Here is an 18,887-nt window from a genome sequence, read left to right on the forward strand (position 1 = left end):
CAATTAATACTAGAAAAAATATTAAGAAACACCAAGGAACATATCAAAAAGTTTATTTCCAGTGAAGTAGAAAGACAAAGACAAAAAAACACAAAAGGCTAAACCAAAGTCATTAATCATCTGGTAAGATAATTATTATCATAAAATTACTTCAATAAAACTGGTACTAATCAAGTTGCATTAATGGTCACAAGACTTTATAAAAGGGTTTACTAACAAAAATAATATTAAGAATAACAAATGGGCAATCAAACATCATCAATGGCAGTATAAACTGGCATTAAACTTAAAAATAAGTTGTAATATGCATCTACAGCTTCAAAAACAAATGTATTAAGTCTATTCTATGGAAATAAACTCAGAAAGAGCTCACTGAGTTTTATTTAAAAATTGAAATACCTAAATGTCCAACTGTAGGGGAATGGTTATACAAACCATTTTACGTGTGTGTAAATAATTTTAAAAGTTCTAAACAAATAATGATAAAAAATTATTGTGGAAAAATGTTTAATCATTCAGTCAATAATTTATTGAGCCCCTTCTATTTGCTTGGCACTAAAACAGATGCTGATTAAAAATAAAGCAAAACCAGAAGTGGTCATTGCTCCCATGACACACTATCATGTGAAAAGTTCTATACACTGAAAAAAATACCAAAACTGACTGAATCAAAAAAAATGAGAAAGGTGCTCAAATTAAAAACAAATATGGTTCCTTAACAATCTTTACCAAAGTAACCTACTATTGACTATAGTGTTAGGGAGGCTTCATTAAGGAGGTAAGTGGACTATGGGTTACAGAGACTTCCAGCTGAACATGGAGGACTGAACACATGTGCTCATCTCTGCTGCTTTCTGAAACCACTAAAATGACAGCATATTAGAACAAAGAGAATGTGAAGAGACCACAGAAGAATCATATCAACATTTTCAAAAGCTGTGAACATGAATTGGTGAGTGGTGGCTAACTTTGGAGACCAGAAATCATTGAAAGCACTGAAAGCAAAACTGGGGTGTGCCTGGGGAAGATTATCAACAAACAAGCCATTTACTATAGCAGAAACCTGGAAAGGTTCAGAAATAAGAAGCTCTGGTTATCACTGAGAGTAGATATGAGTAGAACTGAAAACAGTTTCTTGAAACTTGAAACTTGAAACTTGTCAGTTTCTACATGAACAAGAGAGACACTCAGCCCCTTCTTTGGGTCTTCTAAGAAGGCTAGTAGTAGGTAGGCCTATAGCTCCCAGGCAGAAGAATGGAAGACATACATCCAGGTTCATTCCACAGACCAAAAGAAAAGACGTGAATACAGACCTTGTGATAGTTCCATGATTGGCTTACAGTAATGCTCACTAGATTATAAGCCCTGACTACATACAGTTTCCAATCACCATTTTTGTCTTATCTTTAAAAATGAATGGACGCAAAGGATCATAAGATATTTGACAACAGCCTCCAGCACGAGAAAACAAACAAATAGAAAAAAGGAACTTAAAAGAAGCATAGACAATACAAGGAAATGGAAAAATAATCTTCAAAACTATAATACAGTTTAAAGATAAATACTCCAGAGAAATAAGATCAAAGAATAAAAATAGGAAAGTTTTCAGAATTTTTTTAAAGAGGGTCTTAAAAGTTGTTCAGAGAAAAATTTTAAAATAAAAAAATCATTAGAAGGGTTGAAAATAAGAGATGAGGAAACCTTTCCAAAAGCAAAGCAACAGATAAAGAAATATAAATTAGAAAACCAATAGGAGACTTAATATTTCAAGAACAGGAGTTTCAGAAAGAGGTAACATAAAAAATAAAAGGGAAGAAATTATCAAAGAAATATGGAAAATTTCCAAGAACTGAAGAAAATTAACTCTTAAATAGCAGGGCTCAATGAATGTGCAGTGCAAGAAATAAAACAATGAAATGCAAGGAAGGAAGGAAAGATGGAAGAAAGGAAAGAAGACAGGAGAAGAAGACAGGTAGGTAAACCCTTCCCCATCACCATACATTGGAAGACCTGCATTCATTACTACAAAATTTCAGAACCACGGGCATGAAAATATTCTAAAAGCTTCCAGTAAAAAAAGCAAAAATTTAAAAACAAAAAACAAGACAATCAATCATACAAATGAACAGGTTTTATAATGGTATTATATTTACAGTAGCCCTGGAAGTAATGAAGCATTGCTTTCAATATTCTAAATTACTAATATATAATTCCACACCAGCCTATCATCTCATGTAGGTAGAATAAACATGTTTTCATACATACAAGTCTCAAAATTTATATCCCGTCTGAAGGAAGTTTCTGTAAGACAGGCCCAATAAAACAAAGGCATAAACCATTAAGAACGCACATGGAGATCAGGACATGAATTCCAAAGGAAAAAGGAATTCCTGGGATTAGGGAAGTCCCAAAATGACAGTTACGGTGGGCTACAAGGATACCTACAACAGCAGGAAAAAAAAAAAAAAAAATCAATCCAAATGACTATTTGATGTTTTTACATGTATTGATAGAAGCTTCAGTGTTCTATAAATATATTTTGCGATGAATTCATGACTAGTACTTAGAAAACTAACCAAACAAACCAAAAGAGATGATGATTAATTCCAGGAAAAAGAAAGTTATATGAAAAAGAAAATGTTATAGTACAAAACATATGAAGTGCACCTATGAATAATATTTGCATTGTCATAGTAAATATACCCTCCAATTTAAACAAAAGTGGTCCTAAAATAATTTTGAGAGGACAGAGCAGGGAAAATGTTGGGGTATGGGTAAGTTAAAGTATATAGTCAAAAGATAATACCTAAAATGTAGGAAATATAAAGCATATACCTCTTAATATTTACAAATAATTACATGAAGAATTGGTAAAATAAAGTGGAAAGTGGCTACATCTAAGAAACAGGAATCAGAAATAAACAGAGAAGAATGAGGGAAAAGACTTCTATTTTTAGCTCTGTAAGTCTTATGGCACTATTTCACTTTTTAATCTATGTACATATATTTTTCTTAACTAATTTTTTAAAAGCTAACCCAGCTCGAGGGAAGGTAAACATTGGAATATCTCAAATATCTTATACTTATATATTTAAAAAGAAAAGACTAGAAAAATTTTACAGCAAATATATCAAACGTGGTTATTTTAGCTTGTGGAACTATTGATGATTTTTAAACTTTTTTTTTCCGAGTTTTTCCGAATTTCTTTTAATGAATACATACTACTTTTTGTAATTAGAAAAACATTTTCAAAAGGATAAAGTCCTATACTCTGGAGGAAAAACCTTCATTAGAGATTCTCAGATCCTTTTCAAATACCATACGCAGCTAAAACTCATAGGCCTAGTTATCCCGTATACTTGCTTTTATCACTGTAAGTTCTATATAGAAAGTATTCTTTTTGTTTTTGTTTTCAATTTAAAAATAAGAGTTATAAGCCCATGTTTAAAGTTCTAAGAAAGATGCTCTGTGTGAATAATAAGCTTTTAATGAACACATATATGCCCTGAATAAATAAATGTGATTTTTAAGAAAATTCATTGTCATTTCTGTGTGATGGGTTTTAGTTTTTAAGAAAGAAACTACAGTCTGATGTAACTCAGATCACTTAGTTGAATATTCAAAGATGCTTGGAAGAAGTAACAACTCAACTATACTCTAAATTTAATAATATTTTTGCTAATTAAGACACATACCTAAAAAGAAATAAAAATTTAAAATCTCTATCCATGATACCATATTTCAAATAAGTCCTCTAAAACAAGAACTTTTACAGCCACACTTTCAAAATTTCCTTTTCAATCTGCAGGCATTATGACAGAAGGTAAACTCTTGTAAATCATACCTTCCTTAAGATGAACTAAATTCTGAGTAGTTGGGGGTAAAGGTATCAGGTATGTCACAACAGTGATATCTCTTAAAATCAGAATACATATAATAAAATGCATATGGCTTCTATATAAATATAATTTATTCCAAAGATAATGATTTTTTTCTCTTTATCAAATGCCAGTGATCTACAGGAAAAAAAAATCAATGAAGTATAAAGGGAAAAGAATATGTAAATTCTACTTACTCCTTTTTAAAATAAAAGGAAACATTTTATTTAAAAACTGAAAGCATACATAGCAATCCATCCTTAATTATCTTTTTTTTTTTTTTTTTTTTTTTTTTTTTTTTTGCGGTATGCGGGCCTCTCACTGTTGTGGCCTCGCCCGTTGCGGAGCACAGGCTCCGGACGCGCAGGCCTAGCGGCCATGGCTCACGGGCTTAGCTGCTCCGCGGCATGTGGGATCTTCCCGGACCGGGGCACGAACCCGTGTCTCCTGCATCGGCAGGCGGATTCTCAACCACTGCGCCACCAGGGAAGCCCCTTAATTATCTTTTTTTGAAGACATTCTAATGAAATGATTTTTGTCTATACTTTTTTTGGCACTTGTGAAAATTTTGACTCAGGAACCACAAGTGGCTGAAGAAAAGCAAAATTGGTTCTGGGAAATGCACGCCTCTCTCTGTCAGAGTGAATAAGCTAGGGCAGTTTAAGAGAAGCCATGTAACTACTTTGGCATGGATATTATTGGTATCAGTTTTATTTTTCACTCTGCTGTATTTTAATAAATTCCACTAAAATTTTAAAAATTCTTCATAGATCTCCTCGATCTTGTTCTCCTACACAAGAGTTTCTCAAAGTGTACTCGTTACATAGTCAGCAATGCACAATCTCTAGGAGCAGGGCCCTGAAACCTGCCTGTTAAACATGCTCTCCAAGTTTGAGAACCTCTGTCCAGCTTAGAAGTTCTTAAGTTCAAAATGTAAGTTCTCACACCAGACTTTTAGAAATTTATACAAGTTATTTTGTGACTCTGTATTTCAATTTTATACTAAGGCAGGCGAAGGCAGGCGAAGAGAATCAGAGGGAAAAGAGAAGTGTCTTCTTTGAAGAAATGCAGCAAGAATTCACTTGGTACTACCAGGACCACTTAGCACCTTATAGAAGTAATTCCTTATTTTCTCAGGGGTTATTTTCCTTAAAATAAGCAGAGATTTTTACTTCAGGAGTCTTAGGAGTTTAGCAGTCAAGTAATAAAAATGATGCTAGACATATAAAAACACATAATAAATAAAAACATTTTAAAGGCATCCACTTCTAAAATATGTTGGTATTGTAAAATCACACTCTAAATCCTTTTTCCTGAACTCCCCTGAATTGTTCAGGGAACATTAGTAAAGGCATTGTGACTTGCTGAGACAGATCCTCCTAAGATTGTTATAAAAGCTACATTTCTTCCTACTGTTCTCAAATGATCTTTTATGTGTTTAAATTAAATTTTTTTGTTTGCCCTTATGCTTTGGAGGAGGGGGTAAGCAATTTTTGGTAAAAATGCTTACACAGTAAGACCTTTTTTGTAAATTGCTGAGGGCAGAGAGGGAAGAGAGATTAACAATAATCACTGTCTTGTTCTTTTGTTTAAAGGGGAATGAACTGACCCACACATACATTAAAAGATCACAGATTATTTAAAATAGGTATGCAAACACAAAACTGCAAAATCACAGAACTGCACTTGGCAAAGCATGATTTACTTTAACCATTAAAAGAATTCATATTTGTCCTTTCTTTGAAAAGGAAAATATTTGTCAAAAATCAAGAGTCATCAGAAAATAGGATGTTCATGGTGAGAAACCACTGCAGAATAAATAAAACAGATCAGTCAGTGCCACTCGTACTAAGGAAAGTATAAAACAGTGTGTTACTGTTCACAGTACAGAGAAAAAGGCAGCAGCCTCCCCATTCCCCCGCACCCTTGGACTGGCTGAGCGGTGTTATACCCAACCAGCATCAGGCAGCCCTGAACAATCTATACCAGGACGAGTTTGCTTTCAGTTCCTCAGTTGTGATGAGCTCTTAAATACAACCTGGTCCCTTTGTCTAGTTGACACTTTCCCCCCAATATTTTTTCATTTTTGTGCTGCTCAGGTTTCAGGTCTCAGCTTTCTTTACTTCATAGCTACGTTAGGTATCTCCACTTATTACCTCCCTGAACACTTTATAACCTCTCTCCATACTATTTCTAACACTTGTAGCTATATCTACACATAATCTGCATGTATTGCATATATACATCATGTTATATTAGTATATTCTATGTATCTATGTATATTACACATATAAGGTTTCTCTTTCCCCCTTAGGCTGTACATTCCACAAGAACAGAGACCATGTCTGTTTCACATAATGCACAGCAGGGTCTTGGACACTGCCTGGTACAAAAGTAGAATAAAAGGAACAAGAGTGGAATAAAATACATTCAGAGCCCCAACTTTGGTTGCCATCATTTCACATCTTTAGAGTTTCGACAAGACCCTTCCCCTGCTACGCTAGACTATAAAGACCTTAACATTAAACAATAACCTACTGACTTGTTAAAACCATCAGGCTTGCATTCTGGGCTTAAGTGGGGGTGGGAGGGTCCTTCTGTTAGTATAATTAGTCAGTTATCAGTCATGCCAGTAACCTGCCATAGACTTTCTTTGGATTCCGGAGAGCTGCTTGATTGCTTTTCTGTGTATCAACATTAACTCTTACCTGAAGTACTTTCTCTTTTCCTTTAGAGAAGTAGAACCAAATGCAAATTTAGTTTTTGCCTTTCATCTCTGTGGAAGGCAGCCTCCATGATGGCCTCTGCTGATCCTTGCCTCCTAGTAGCCATAGCTCTTGAGTAGCAGACTCCTTCCCAACTGAGCAGGGCTGACCTATGTAGCTAGTAGGATGTCATGGAAATGATGGTGTGAGACTTCTGAAGCTAAATCATAGAAGACACTGGGGCATTCGCCTTGAGCTTTATCATTTGCTCTGGGGGGAATCCAGCACCATGCTCTGAGGACACTCCAGCAGTCTTGTGGAGAGGTTCACATGATGAACTGAGTTCTCCTACCAACAGCCTGCACTAACTTGCCAGCCACATAAGTAAGCCATCTTGAAAAAGGATTCTCCAGCCTTCGTAAAGCCTTCAGATGACTGCAGCCTCACTGATATCCTGACTGCTACCTCCTGAGATCCTCAACAGAACCAACCAGCCAAAGTACTTCTGAATTCTAACCCACAGAAACTGCATGTGACAATAAATGTTTATTGCTGGTTTAAGCTACTAAATTTGGGGGTAATTTGTTATGCAGCAATAGATAACTAATATAATCCTTCATCACTCAAGTTCACACAGAAAATTTTCGAGAAACTTTCACCATTAACACAAAGGGAAACCAGAAATTCATTTTTATTTTTGGTTTTTGAAGTTTACCCCACAACTCCCTTCTTGTTCATTAGATCCCACAAGGAAGACAAAGCAAATGGTTGGTTTTTTGAAAATATTTTAGAAGGATAAAATAAGATCCATTCTGTTTTTTAGAAAAAAGAAAATAATTTCCTGATATTAAATAGAGAATAGAATTTTCTGAAAGGGATGAAAAGATAAGAGAGATGTGATAGAGGCTGAAGTGATGACCTAAAGATCAGGAATGGAAGGGAGGAGAAACAAATTCAGGGATTGGTTTCACCTATCTGTCATAACCTTGCTTTCGCAGATTTTACTGAGGCCCAGCACAAAGAACATGTGTAATGACCAGAGCGTGGGAAGGAAGATACACAGTATGATATCCCAGAAGGCAGGGAAATTTGTACTAGTAATAAAAAAAAAACAAGTGGAAGCATTTGGTATCAAGATAATTTTTAAAAGGTATATGATGGCAATTTGGCAGAAGTACCAGTCTTATTTCTTAATTCTATGTGGAAAAGCATTCTCAAAATGTTTTTTTCTTTTATTTTTTTTCTCTGTTCCCTGTCATAATAAGTGTGGAACATAAAATACTCCAATTAGAAACAGATTTGTCACCATGATTCCTAAAGGTGGTGATAAGCATGTTTTTCCCCTTCCCACATCCAAAGATAATTTTTCTAACAAAAGAATTCTGAATTAACTTGAGTTTTTTAATTATTAAATTCCTCTTAGCCTTATGCTGCTTCCATTTTCTTTTTCGAAGTCTTCTTTCTAGGTTTCCCTCCACTTTTATTATAAAACAGGCTAGAAAAAAAAGAAAAACTGAGATAATTAATAGTGAGATAATTAATGTTTTCTCTTAACATGTTCAAAGGGCTTTTTTAAGGAAGACTGGGAGAAACAACAATGAAAAAGTTTTAATTATTCACTGGTAGCAGTTAATACTGACTATCTTGTATTAGAATTTCTAAGGGTTTTCTATCTATAGAAGGAAAGGAAATAAACAGAGGGAAATTCTTCATAATCACAAGCTGCTTGCCAGTTTCTATTCTTAAACAGTGGATCCAAGACAAATGCCACGGGAACTGTCGGGATACCAGTGAAAAAAAACAAGCCCTCAACTACAGATACTCAAAAAACTAGGCTGAATTTTAGTTAGAAGCAACCACTCTCAAAAAAAACAAAAACCAAAAATCAAAATATAACTATCATTATTAGTTTGTGAGCAGAATTAACATTATCACACATCATTGACAATCACCAATGATCCCCCGAGCTTCTCTAACAATAAAGGAAACAGAAAGACAAGAAACTCCTTCACAAGCAAAATCCAGAATCAGAACAAAAATGTTTAGATATCTGATCAATATTTCCAACTCAGACAGAGCCATCATCTTGCTGCCAACTCTGAAGTTCTAGCGTTTCTAGGCTAACTCTTGTAAGGTAATTCTTGGCTTTACAGAATTAAAAACGGAAAGATTACAAAGTAACCCATGGTTTTGATTCAATGAGAGATGTTGAGCCAGAACCAACCAGTTAAGCTGCTCCTGAATTCCCGATCCTCAGAAACTGTGTGAGGTAATAAACGTTTATTGTTGTTTTAAGCTGCTAAGTTTTGGGACTGTTTATTAGGCAGCAACAGACAACTAATATCTCTCATCACAAGTTCACACAGTTTGCTAGATTTTCACCATTAATGTAAAAGGCAAGGAGATATTTTTTATGAAGAAATATGAAATAATTACTAACATGTAATTTGCAGACAAGTGAAAACAAGTATGTTAATGGAATTTCTTCAGATACAGTTAACTGTAACTGTGATGAGACTGATAGTGTAAGATTAGTGCGGCTGATTCTTTTTCCTAATCTGCTCCAACTTTTACGAATAGCTTCTCTACCTTGAAACACTTTCAAATCCCTATATGACAGGTAGAAGAAAAACGACAAGGGAAGTTAAGCTAGAACAATTTTAGGATGGAAATACTGCAAACTGTGAATGCAAGTATTCCAAGAAAGTTATTATTATTTTTAAATATTTCTGTATTTGAAAGAATTCTAGAATAGTGACTATAACACCTTTAGATCCATTCTTCATCCTTTGGTGAACAGATGAGCATCTTTAAACAGTGGCTTTTTCTTAAACAAGTCAAGAGATGTAGGCTTACATTTCTCTCTGTATAAATTGACATAAAGCTAAATAAGGAATAAGTATGACCTTTCATAAAATCAAGGGTTCTTATTAACAAACAGAATTTTATAGATGATAGGTGTTACTTAGTGCTGATTTTCATGTGAAAAACAACAAGCAGACAAAATGGTGGATAATATAAGAAAATAAAAATCACTTACCCTTAAGAGGATCATGCTCTGCTCTCATAATATCAATAAGGGAATTTTCCAGAGAGTGCATATTCAAACTGTCATACATTCTACTTCGATCCTAGAAGAGAAGAAAAAAAAGAATATAATCTATGCAATTTTTTCAGAAAGTGATGATTAAATACTATCTAAATCTTCTTACATAAAATAGGACATCTGACTATTATAATATTACTAGTCAGTTTGCATCCCAAGACAATACCAATACTCTCATGAGCTACAATATCTCTTGTACTGGAGGACAATATATTTCATACATTTATCTCCAAAATCACATACCAAAAGCAACCTTATTTCATTGGCAGTATTAATGCAATATAGTAAAATAATTTCTGTTGTTATCATTCTCAACTTATAAACATTTCTGAAATGTTATATGCACAGAAAGCATTTTTAGTTGTTATTTAACTTTTAAACTTTTCACATGTATCTAGGAATTCAGACACTGGCACTTGAAAAATAAATATTTGAGGTGAAAGGGCTTAATTCCATAGTGCACCATACTTTAAACATCTATCAAACATCATATGTTATTTAATAGTCAGAATTTCATAATAATGAATGCATAAACATCTTAAACAGTAAAAATCAAAAACATGGAATTCCAATATTGGAACCAAGACTAACATCTGGAATACTTATATTTAAATCCTGCTCTCTGAAATCCTCACATATTGGCCTCTGCATTTCTAAATCTTCCCTCCTCTCTACCCACCCCTGCAAAAAAGGAAGGTAGGGAGAAAAGGTGAAAGAATTCTCATTGCAGCAAGTTTCCTATATCATCAAGTCTCAGAACGAAGTCTTGTGTGTAGTTGGAAGTTTTCTTTGCTGAATGTTATATCCCTCAATTTGCTTACTAGAAGGAATTTGCTTCTTTAATGCTCATGAATATATACTGTATTCTGCTCAGTATACACTCAATATACTTGAACAAATACATCTATAGGGAACCATTACAGCAAACCCTGGCCTGTGCTCCTCAAATCACCAAGCAGTCTATTCCCAAAATATGTCAGTGCCAGCCCCCACTCATTTAGGTACGTGCGTGTATGTGTGCTTGTGCAGTGTATGTAAATGAAGGAGGGGCAGGGCAGGCCATTTTTAACTCTCAAAAAATGATTAACATAGAGAAAGGAAAGGGAAGAACAGGAAAAGTGGAGAAAACGTTTCCACAGAAATCAGAATGAGGCACTTCTTAACCTGGGTTTCTGAGCTTCAAAAAGGACCTTGAAATCTGTGAGAGTATATATAATGTTCTGTACATGCATGTACACATTTTTTTTCTGAAAAGGTTTATGGCTTTCATTAGTTTTCCAAAGGAGTCCACAATCCGGAGAAGATCCAGAACCAGTCTTCTAGAAAGCTGAGGAAAAACATAAGAAGCTTTCCTGAGAATATGTTGATTTTTTATTCTACTTTGATGTTTAAATCAGGGTTGGGAGCTTTTTAAAGCTAGGGGGACAGAATCACTACTGTAGACTAAAGTTGCTGTCAAAGAATTTGAAAGTATGAAAAGTAACAGTGAATGGAGAGACTGCTAGACTTGGAGGATCTTACTGGAGTTTTATCACTAATTACCTACATTAGTACCCCTTACTTATTTTTACTTAAAGACTCCTGAGATATAACACACCCATCAGTAATAGGTGTTCACGAGAACAATGATCTTGATTGGTGAGGGAGGCACAGAGAATCACTGAGCTATAACAGTGGTTCTCAAACCTGAGTATGCTTTGGAAACATCTGGAAGGCTTGTTAAACACACAGGTTGCTGGGACTCATCAACAGTCTGGTTCAATAAGTTTGGAGTAGCCCCTGAGCATGTGTATTTCCAGTAAGTACCCAGGTGATACCGAGACTACTGGTCCAAAGACCATACTTTAAGAAGCACTGAGCTTCTTAACCTGAAGCTACTAAACCTTTTTAGGCTCTGTTCCATCTTCTAGAAAATAAAATAATCATGTCGAACTAGCCGATGCCTAAAGTCCACTTTAAGAATAATAGAAATAATAAAAAGCAAAGACTCAAAGTAGTATATAATAAATAAAACTAGAATAGAGAAGAGCAAAAATGAGCAAATATATCCACCTCTGTGTTTCTACTGTACTTGTTCATAGCTAATTTGTTGGTTTTCCTGCCTCTGCCACTACACTTCTAAGCTAATTAGGGGTAGGGGCCTTCTAATTATGGAATATAGCTAGCTCTCAAATGTTTGTTGAATGAATAGTACTTTATCTTTACCATAAAAACTTTGCAAAAACGTTTAAGTTTAGCTCAGTGAGGGCAAAGACTGAACTTTTAAATGGTAATTATAAAGGACTATAAAGCCTTCTCAGAATCCTCCATGGAATAGATACTCAAATGTTAAGAAACTAAACTGAGACAAGTATCAGACATTAATGTGACCTTGCTATCAACTTGAATTTCCAACCACACAATTAAAGATTAAGTACTACTAAATTCAAAGCTCCAAAATGTACTTAAAATAGAATTTAGGGGCTTCCCTGGTGGTGCCGTGGTTAGGAATCTGCCTGCCAATGCAGGGGACACGGGTTTGAGCCCAGGTCCAGGAAGATCCCACATGCCTTGGAGCAACTGAGCCCGTGAGCCACAACTACTGAGCCTGTGCACCACAATGACTGAAGCCCATGCGCCTAGAGCCGGTGCTCCGCAACAAGAGAAGCCACCGCAACGAGAAGCCTGTGCACCGCAACAAAGAGTATCCCCTGCTCGCTGCAACTAGAGAAAGCCTGCATGCAGCGACGAAAACCCAATGTAGCCAAAAAAATAAAATAAATAAAAAATATTTTAAAAATATAATTTAAAAAGTAAACTGTCATGACAAAACTTGTTCATGTAACTGAGCAAAAAAATCTCAAAAGGTATGCTGAATCATATAGGTTCTAAGATGGAGTATATTCTAGATACTTTATATTCTATTTAACTTAAATTCTTGCAAAGAAAATGTGTTATGGTTCAGAGCTATCTTCTCAGGCTGATATTTTCTGAACAGAATCAGACTATGCCCCGTCTTTAGTCAACCTATGAACTCAATTAATGGTGACTATTAATACCACCCAAATGATATTTCCCACACAACTTCTATTTATTTATTTTTTTGGCCAGCCACTACTTCCATTCCAAAGAGTATGCTCTTGCTTTAGAGCACAGCAAAATTAATGTAGAATCCTACACAACTGTCAATGCCATGGACAATATTTAAGGTATGAGGAGAAAATATTTAAGCAAGTTATTCAATAAATATCAGTGACCACTATACATCAACTCTGATAACTCTTATTCAAAAAAAAAAGCTGCATGTATTTATAGCTTTAGCTTTAATGCGTGCATCCAACTGAAATAGTGAGATGCCCACTTATAAGGTCCCTTATTTTCCTTTGCATATCAAGTCTTTCATCATGAAACAAAATCCTACTTCAGCAAAGAAAACAGCCAAACTATTCTAAAACTGTTAACTAAGTTATACTTTATTAAGCATCAGCTGCATCCCACATGATTTTTAAATCACTAAACACAAAATAGCCTTGAGCAGGCAAAGAGCTCATGACATCTCAAAAGTCACTTTCTGGATAATGAAACCTAGAGGTTCACATTAAAAACATACAGATAATTCCATTAAGTAAAGTGTGGGGATTAAAATACGACTTCTGGGCTTCCCTGGTGGCACAGTGGTTGAGAATCCGCCTGCCGATGCAGGAGACATGGGTTCGTGCCCGGGTCTGGGAAGATCCCACATGCCGCGGAGCGGCTGGGCCCGTGAGCCATGGCCACTGAGCCTGTGCGTCTGGAGCCTGTGCTCCGCAACGGGAGAGGCCACAACAGTGAGAGGCCCGCGTACCACAAAAAAAAAAAAAAAAAAAAAAAAAAAAAAAATACGACTTCTGAAAAAATCAAAAACAAATCTGATAAGACAAACACTCATGCAATTCTTCTGAAATAGGGATATTAGAAAAAATTATGTTCACATAAACTGCCATTGGTTCAAAAACTAAGTGGAAATCCTGAAACCATTTTAAAGTAACCATAAATGCACCAACACTTATTACCATTAAAAAATTATGGAAAATCATGGCAATGTAACTTACATTTATTACTACATGGTTATTCTGAAAACAGCCAAGATATTTCATAAAAGTAAGACTCTCTATCAGGAAAAGTTTACCCAAATCTACTTTAAGTATGAAAGCTATGTGGCAAAGAATCAACTAAATGGGCTTTCAGAAACTGAGATTACAGTACCTCACAACAAAAATGAACAGGCAAAAATTAGAACACAATGGTGGAAAAACTGTAATTTCTTATATTCTAATATTTTATTATTTTCTTTAACCCAGACATCTGCAAAGACTTACGGAAGCAACAATGAAGTCCTAGAAAGACTGAAAAACATAGAAAGAACAAAGTCATCCTAATTTTAAAAATGATGACTTGAGAAAGATTATAAATGCTGAAAAATAACTAATGTGTTCAACAATGATATTAAAATACAACAAAAGGAACCTGAACTTAATTAAAAGGGAACTTTTTTATGGGATGCTGTATTTTTGCTTTGACATATCCAAAACCCTGTTTTATTTCAAAAGAAGTGATTAAGTAGACACTTTTCCTTTTGACAATGATATATCCTTCCTAAGAAAAAGGAGATAGATTATAGAAAAAACCTGCATCATCATATTTAAAGTTATACCAATGCTTGGTCATATATTCTTCTGCCTAGGTAGAAAGAACAATTTTTGTTGTATTTTTGTATTTAGTCATCCAATTTTTCCTTTAAAATAAAAAAGCAAATTTGTACTAATATTGTTCTCAATTTTAACACTGATTATACATTTCTGATTACATTCTGCTATTGAACTATATTGAATTAGCAGATGATGTGTTGCTCTGCCTCACTATACAACGTGGCTCTCAATCTCATACTCTCTAGTTGTTCCACACAGGTATTTCTTACTCATCCAGCTGGACTTTCATCTTCTCAAAGGCAAAGAAAGAACACTATTTCCCCCATATATCCTAAGGGTAATTAAAGTACTACCACATATACAATGAATATACATTTCTTGACCTTCCTTCGTTATTTTGATCCTCAACAAAGTACTATAACAGTGATTTTCAAAAAAAATTAAAAAAAAAATTTTAAGCCCCAAATGGCCAAAGCTAATCTAGTATCCACAATGGTTAAATAAAATGGAAAGGTAAGTAGAAAATATTTGGGGTAAGAATGTATCAAGTACAAGTAAAGAACTGAACACAGGATAGGAAACATAAAAAGGATCCATTACTTAAGCAGGTATAAGAGATTCCATTCTGTCTCATTTCCAGTAGGTGTGACAGTTTGACAACAACTAATGTCCCTATAACTCATCTAGTTTAAGAATCACAACTTAAGGAATGTTTTATTAAATGAAAAATTGGACTTGGTCTTGTTTTTTTTTTTTTTTTTTTGTATAAGGTGAATAAAGTCTCCAAATAATGTATTTTTCTGAGAGGTCCCCACATTATCATTTATCATGTTATCATAATAGTGTGGATATTAAAGATTAGCAGAAAATATCTTCAATTAATTCAAGATAGTTTATGTGACATGATCAGGAACTGCAAGCAGAACTTCTGTGAGACCAAAAGTCTAGAGCTAAATATATAGATAATCCCCCAGCTAGAGAGCAGGCCAACACTCATAGGCTTCACAGGCTATATTACAATTTTGAAGGCATCATGTTGCTTTGTTTACAGAAAACGATATGCAATATGTAAACTTCTAAGTAATAACCTCAACTACTAATATATTTATTCTTGATTTAAAATATTCAAGTATTAATAAATAAATATGCTGTAGCCTTATTATCTACCTGAAAAATTCAATTTTAAGGTAATTTAGAATTTATACTTTTGAGTATGACTTCTTGCAAGGGCAACTAGCTAATAGCATTTTAAAGAAAAGTAATTCTTAGCTAGCCTTAAAGAAATTAATAAGACTATCTAACATTCATTTTAAAGTCAGAAATGTGTATAACAATTTACATTTGTTTTAAAAAAGTTTTAAATTTAAAGCTTTTCCATAAAAAAATAGCCATTTTAAATAAGGAAATGCCAATTTGAAAAAATTTACATACAGCTAAAATAAAAAGTACAAAACTACAAAATCTTTCCCATTTACTAAATTCAATTACATGTCCAGCTCTTGGTATATTTAATTAAGGCCAGGTACAAGAATTAAGACTTTAGTTCTAGAATTTAGTACATTTTAGGCTTAAATCAATTCGAGACCAAAAGAAATTAAAAAGTTAAATGTTTTTAAACAATGTATTTGTTTACTAAAATTTATTGGTATTAAAATGTTATATATGACGAAAAGATATCAGGACTGAAAATAATCTACCCAGATAGTTAAGCATCTAAGTATTTTCTATAATTTTAACTTTGTCAAATAGTGAGGAACTACCCAACTATTTAAGATACCAAATGCAGTTTTTAGCTTTTGCTGTATTTCTAAGAACCTCAATTTCAAATATCTCAACCTTTTATGGAAAGATAGAAACAGAGAACAAATTTTGTATAATAAGTACCCTTAGGGTACTCAAAGGAGACAACAACATTGCTTTTAAGACCAGGTGGGAGGTCATACAGGATACATCCACTGCTTGGGACCAATGCCCGCTACTTCCTCCCCAATAAACCAAGACCCTTGAATTCTAAAAATAAAGGAGGGGGGAGCAGGAAGCAGGGAGCAAAAGAAATGGCCACAATAGATGATAGAAATCATAAGAGCTGGCTAAAAAGGCCTTACATGATCTAGTTCAAGGTCTTCCTTTTATAGATAAGGAAACTATGACCCCAAGAGATGAAAGCCCATAGATTGTGTCATCCAATGTCACAAAGATTGTGAGAGGAAGAATAAGAAGATTCAGGTTTCAGACCTCCTTTCCTTCTAGTTCAGTTCACTTTCCACTATTTTTTTCTGCACCATTCTCTTCAACTTCATCATCACATCTCTGGATCAAGAGTCCACAGGGAATGCCAATATCTTAGCAGTTTCCAAAAAAAAAAAATTAACCTTTAGCATCAAAATCCTTTTTCCTAAAATGAATTTACCTAAAATCCTAGATTATAAAATAGGTAAGAGCAGAGAGGCTTTGAAGTCTAAGTGGGAGGGCTGACCCTCATCCTGTGGCAGCCCCAGGGTCACCTCTGCAGAGCCCAGTTTGAAAATTTCCCTTTCATTTTCACCTCTATCAACTCTAGCATTATTCTACCAACTGAAGCCATCTTAATAACCTAATTTCTCAACATCTGCCCCCCACTGGGCCCCATGGATCCTCATGGCAGCTAATCTTCTTCTTTCTCCACAGATATATATCCCTCACACATATCCTCTTGCTTCTTCCTGCACAACCTTTTCAAATAATTATGTCCTTTCCTGCCTAAAAACATGTCTCTTGCCACCTTCAAAATTATTATCATAATTTTTCTCTTCTAATATACCATCCCCTAGGCTTTTATGTATTTAATTTGAACACCATAAAAGTGCTACCATAAAAATATCACTAATATGGCCTAACTGAGCCAGAGTAGAGAAGAGAATAGAAATATATGGATAACATTACAACATTAACAAGACAATAAATTACAAATTACATGAGACAATTACTTATTTCTAAGTGGAGACCCTGGCAGGACTACTATGGTAAGTAGGTAGGACTTGTTTAAAACTAGTGCTAATGGTTGATTATTGAAGTTACTGCCAACCTGCCAGGTTAGAATGCTATTTACAAATGTAATATTAATCTATTTATACAGTCCTTACTTGTAAAATGATTTCATGTTGATAAAGTAACTAAGGATAACAGAGCTCCATTCAGTGGACTCCCACAATGTCAAGTCTATGCTCAAACTTGGGCTCTGTAGGAAAGAATCCTCTTATGTGAGGACTGAGTGTTCTATTTGTCCTGTAATAATTCTTATCAGCTGGTACCCAGTATGCATTCAAATTTCATCTGCAGAAGAGAGATAGCATTTTGTAACCACAAAGGACTTGAAGGTAATTTGATTAAGACTGACTCTCAGCTTTTCGACTTGGAGCTTTTCCATAGGAAACTGATTATTTGGAAGAAGACAGTAGATAATAGCAGTAACAAAATTTAGAATAGAGAAATACTATAAAGTTTTTTATAAAGGTAAAAACCTAAACTAAGGGCTTTCTTAGAAATACATCTCAAGACAAATACAGCAGATTTCATGAAAAAAGTTTGCCAAAAAATTTTATAAATCATTTTGAAATGTAAGATTAGACGTTAAGTAAACATATGATTTTTTACCTAATTGCAAATGATTCTGAAAAGAGATAAAATGTGTTCAGTTTGACTGATGTTTAAAGTCAGGTGCTCTTGGGTATAGGATTCCTTTCTCCATAAACAAATTTATTTTGTTTAGGACATACCAAATGACTATGAATTACTTTTAAATTTTAAAATGAAGCATTTTATATTAAATAGTTTAAGTGACCCTTTAAAAATAAATTGCTTTAATGCTCTGACATATGCTTAAATAGGTATAATTGAAAATAAATAATAAATCCTACTCATAATACAAATACTAAACTCCTAGCCAAAATCCTGAAAAATATACACTGTGCAGCCTACCTGGTCTATTCTGGATGTTCCGGCTGCAGTGCACCAACTATCTTGGAGTGAATCTGAGCCCCAAGCTGGCAACTGCAAACTAGATCTCACCTTCAATAGCATAGAAGTTTTCATCAGAAATAAGCAGTTCTCTTCCCCATACCCACCCACAAAAAAAAAAGAAGAATGAAAAGAAACAGTCAAAGTTTTTTCTATCTTGTATCCTTGTTCCATCATCTAACAGTTTTAAGGGAAAAATATCTCATTTTAAATAGTCATAAGGGGACTTTATTAACCTATAATATCAGCAAAATATTAAAAGCCCTGAAAAAAATGTCTAATCATTAGAAGTATTAGGCCACATTTAGGAAAAAAACAGTCACTGAACCAGTGAACAAATTTTAATTCTATGTAAAAAGCCCTAACGTTATTGTTTCATGACTGTAGCTGTACTAACTACATTTGAATATACATACAGCTGACCACAGTTATATTTACGCACAATTACGAAACATTTTAGTTCAGCTATATTGGAGGAGAAACTCATTTTGGTGGCCTGTTAAAGATTAATGAATTAAGGCATTCTTAAGGAGAT

General features: G+C 34.3%; 1 protein-coding gene across 6 annotated transcripts in view; it reads right to left on the reverse strand.

Moving 5' to 3' along the window:
- Window positions 1-18,887, reverse strand: part of CPEB2 (cytoplasmic polyadenylation element binding protein 2) — a 61,747-nt gene that overhangs the window by 37,442 nt on the left and 5,418 nt on the right. For 4 of the 6 annotated variants that reach the window (XM_059067225.2, XM_059067224.2, XM_067036377.1 and 1 more), the window contains exons 3-4: window positions 18,314-18,403; window positions 9,624-9,714 (exon numbers count right to left, since the gene is read on the reverse strand). In XM_059067225.2, the coding sequence (XP_058923208.1) occupies window positions 9,624-9,714; window positions 18,314-18,403 (181 nt within the window). The remainder of the gene's footprint in view (window positions 1-9,623; window positions 9,715-18,313; window positions 18,404-18,887) is intronic. The other 2 variants (XM_059067229.2, XM_059067227.2) reach the window with 1 other exon arrangement.

This window comes from Kogia breviceps, chromosome 6, assembly GCF_026419965.1.
Source record: "Kogia breviceps isolate mKogBre1 chromosome 6, mKogBre1 haplotype 1, whole genome shotgun sequence".
NCBI classification, from domain to species: domain Eukaryota; kingdom Metazoa; phylum Chordata; class Mammalia; order Artiodactyla; family Physeteridae; genus Kogia; species Kogia breviceps.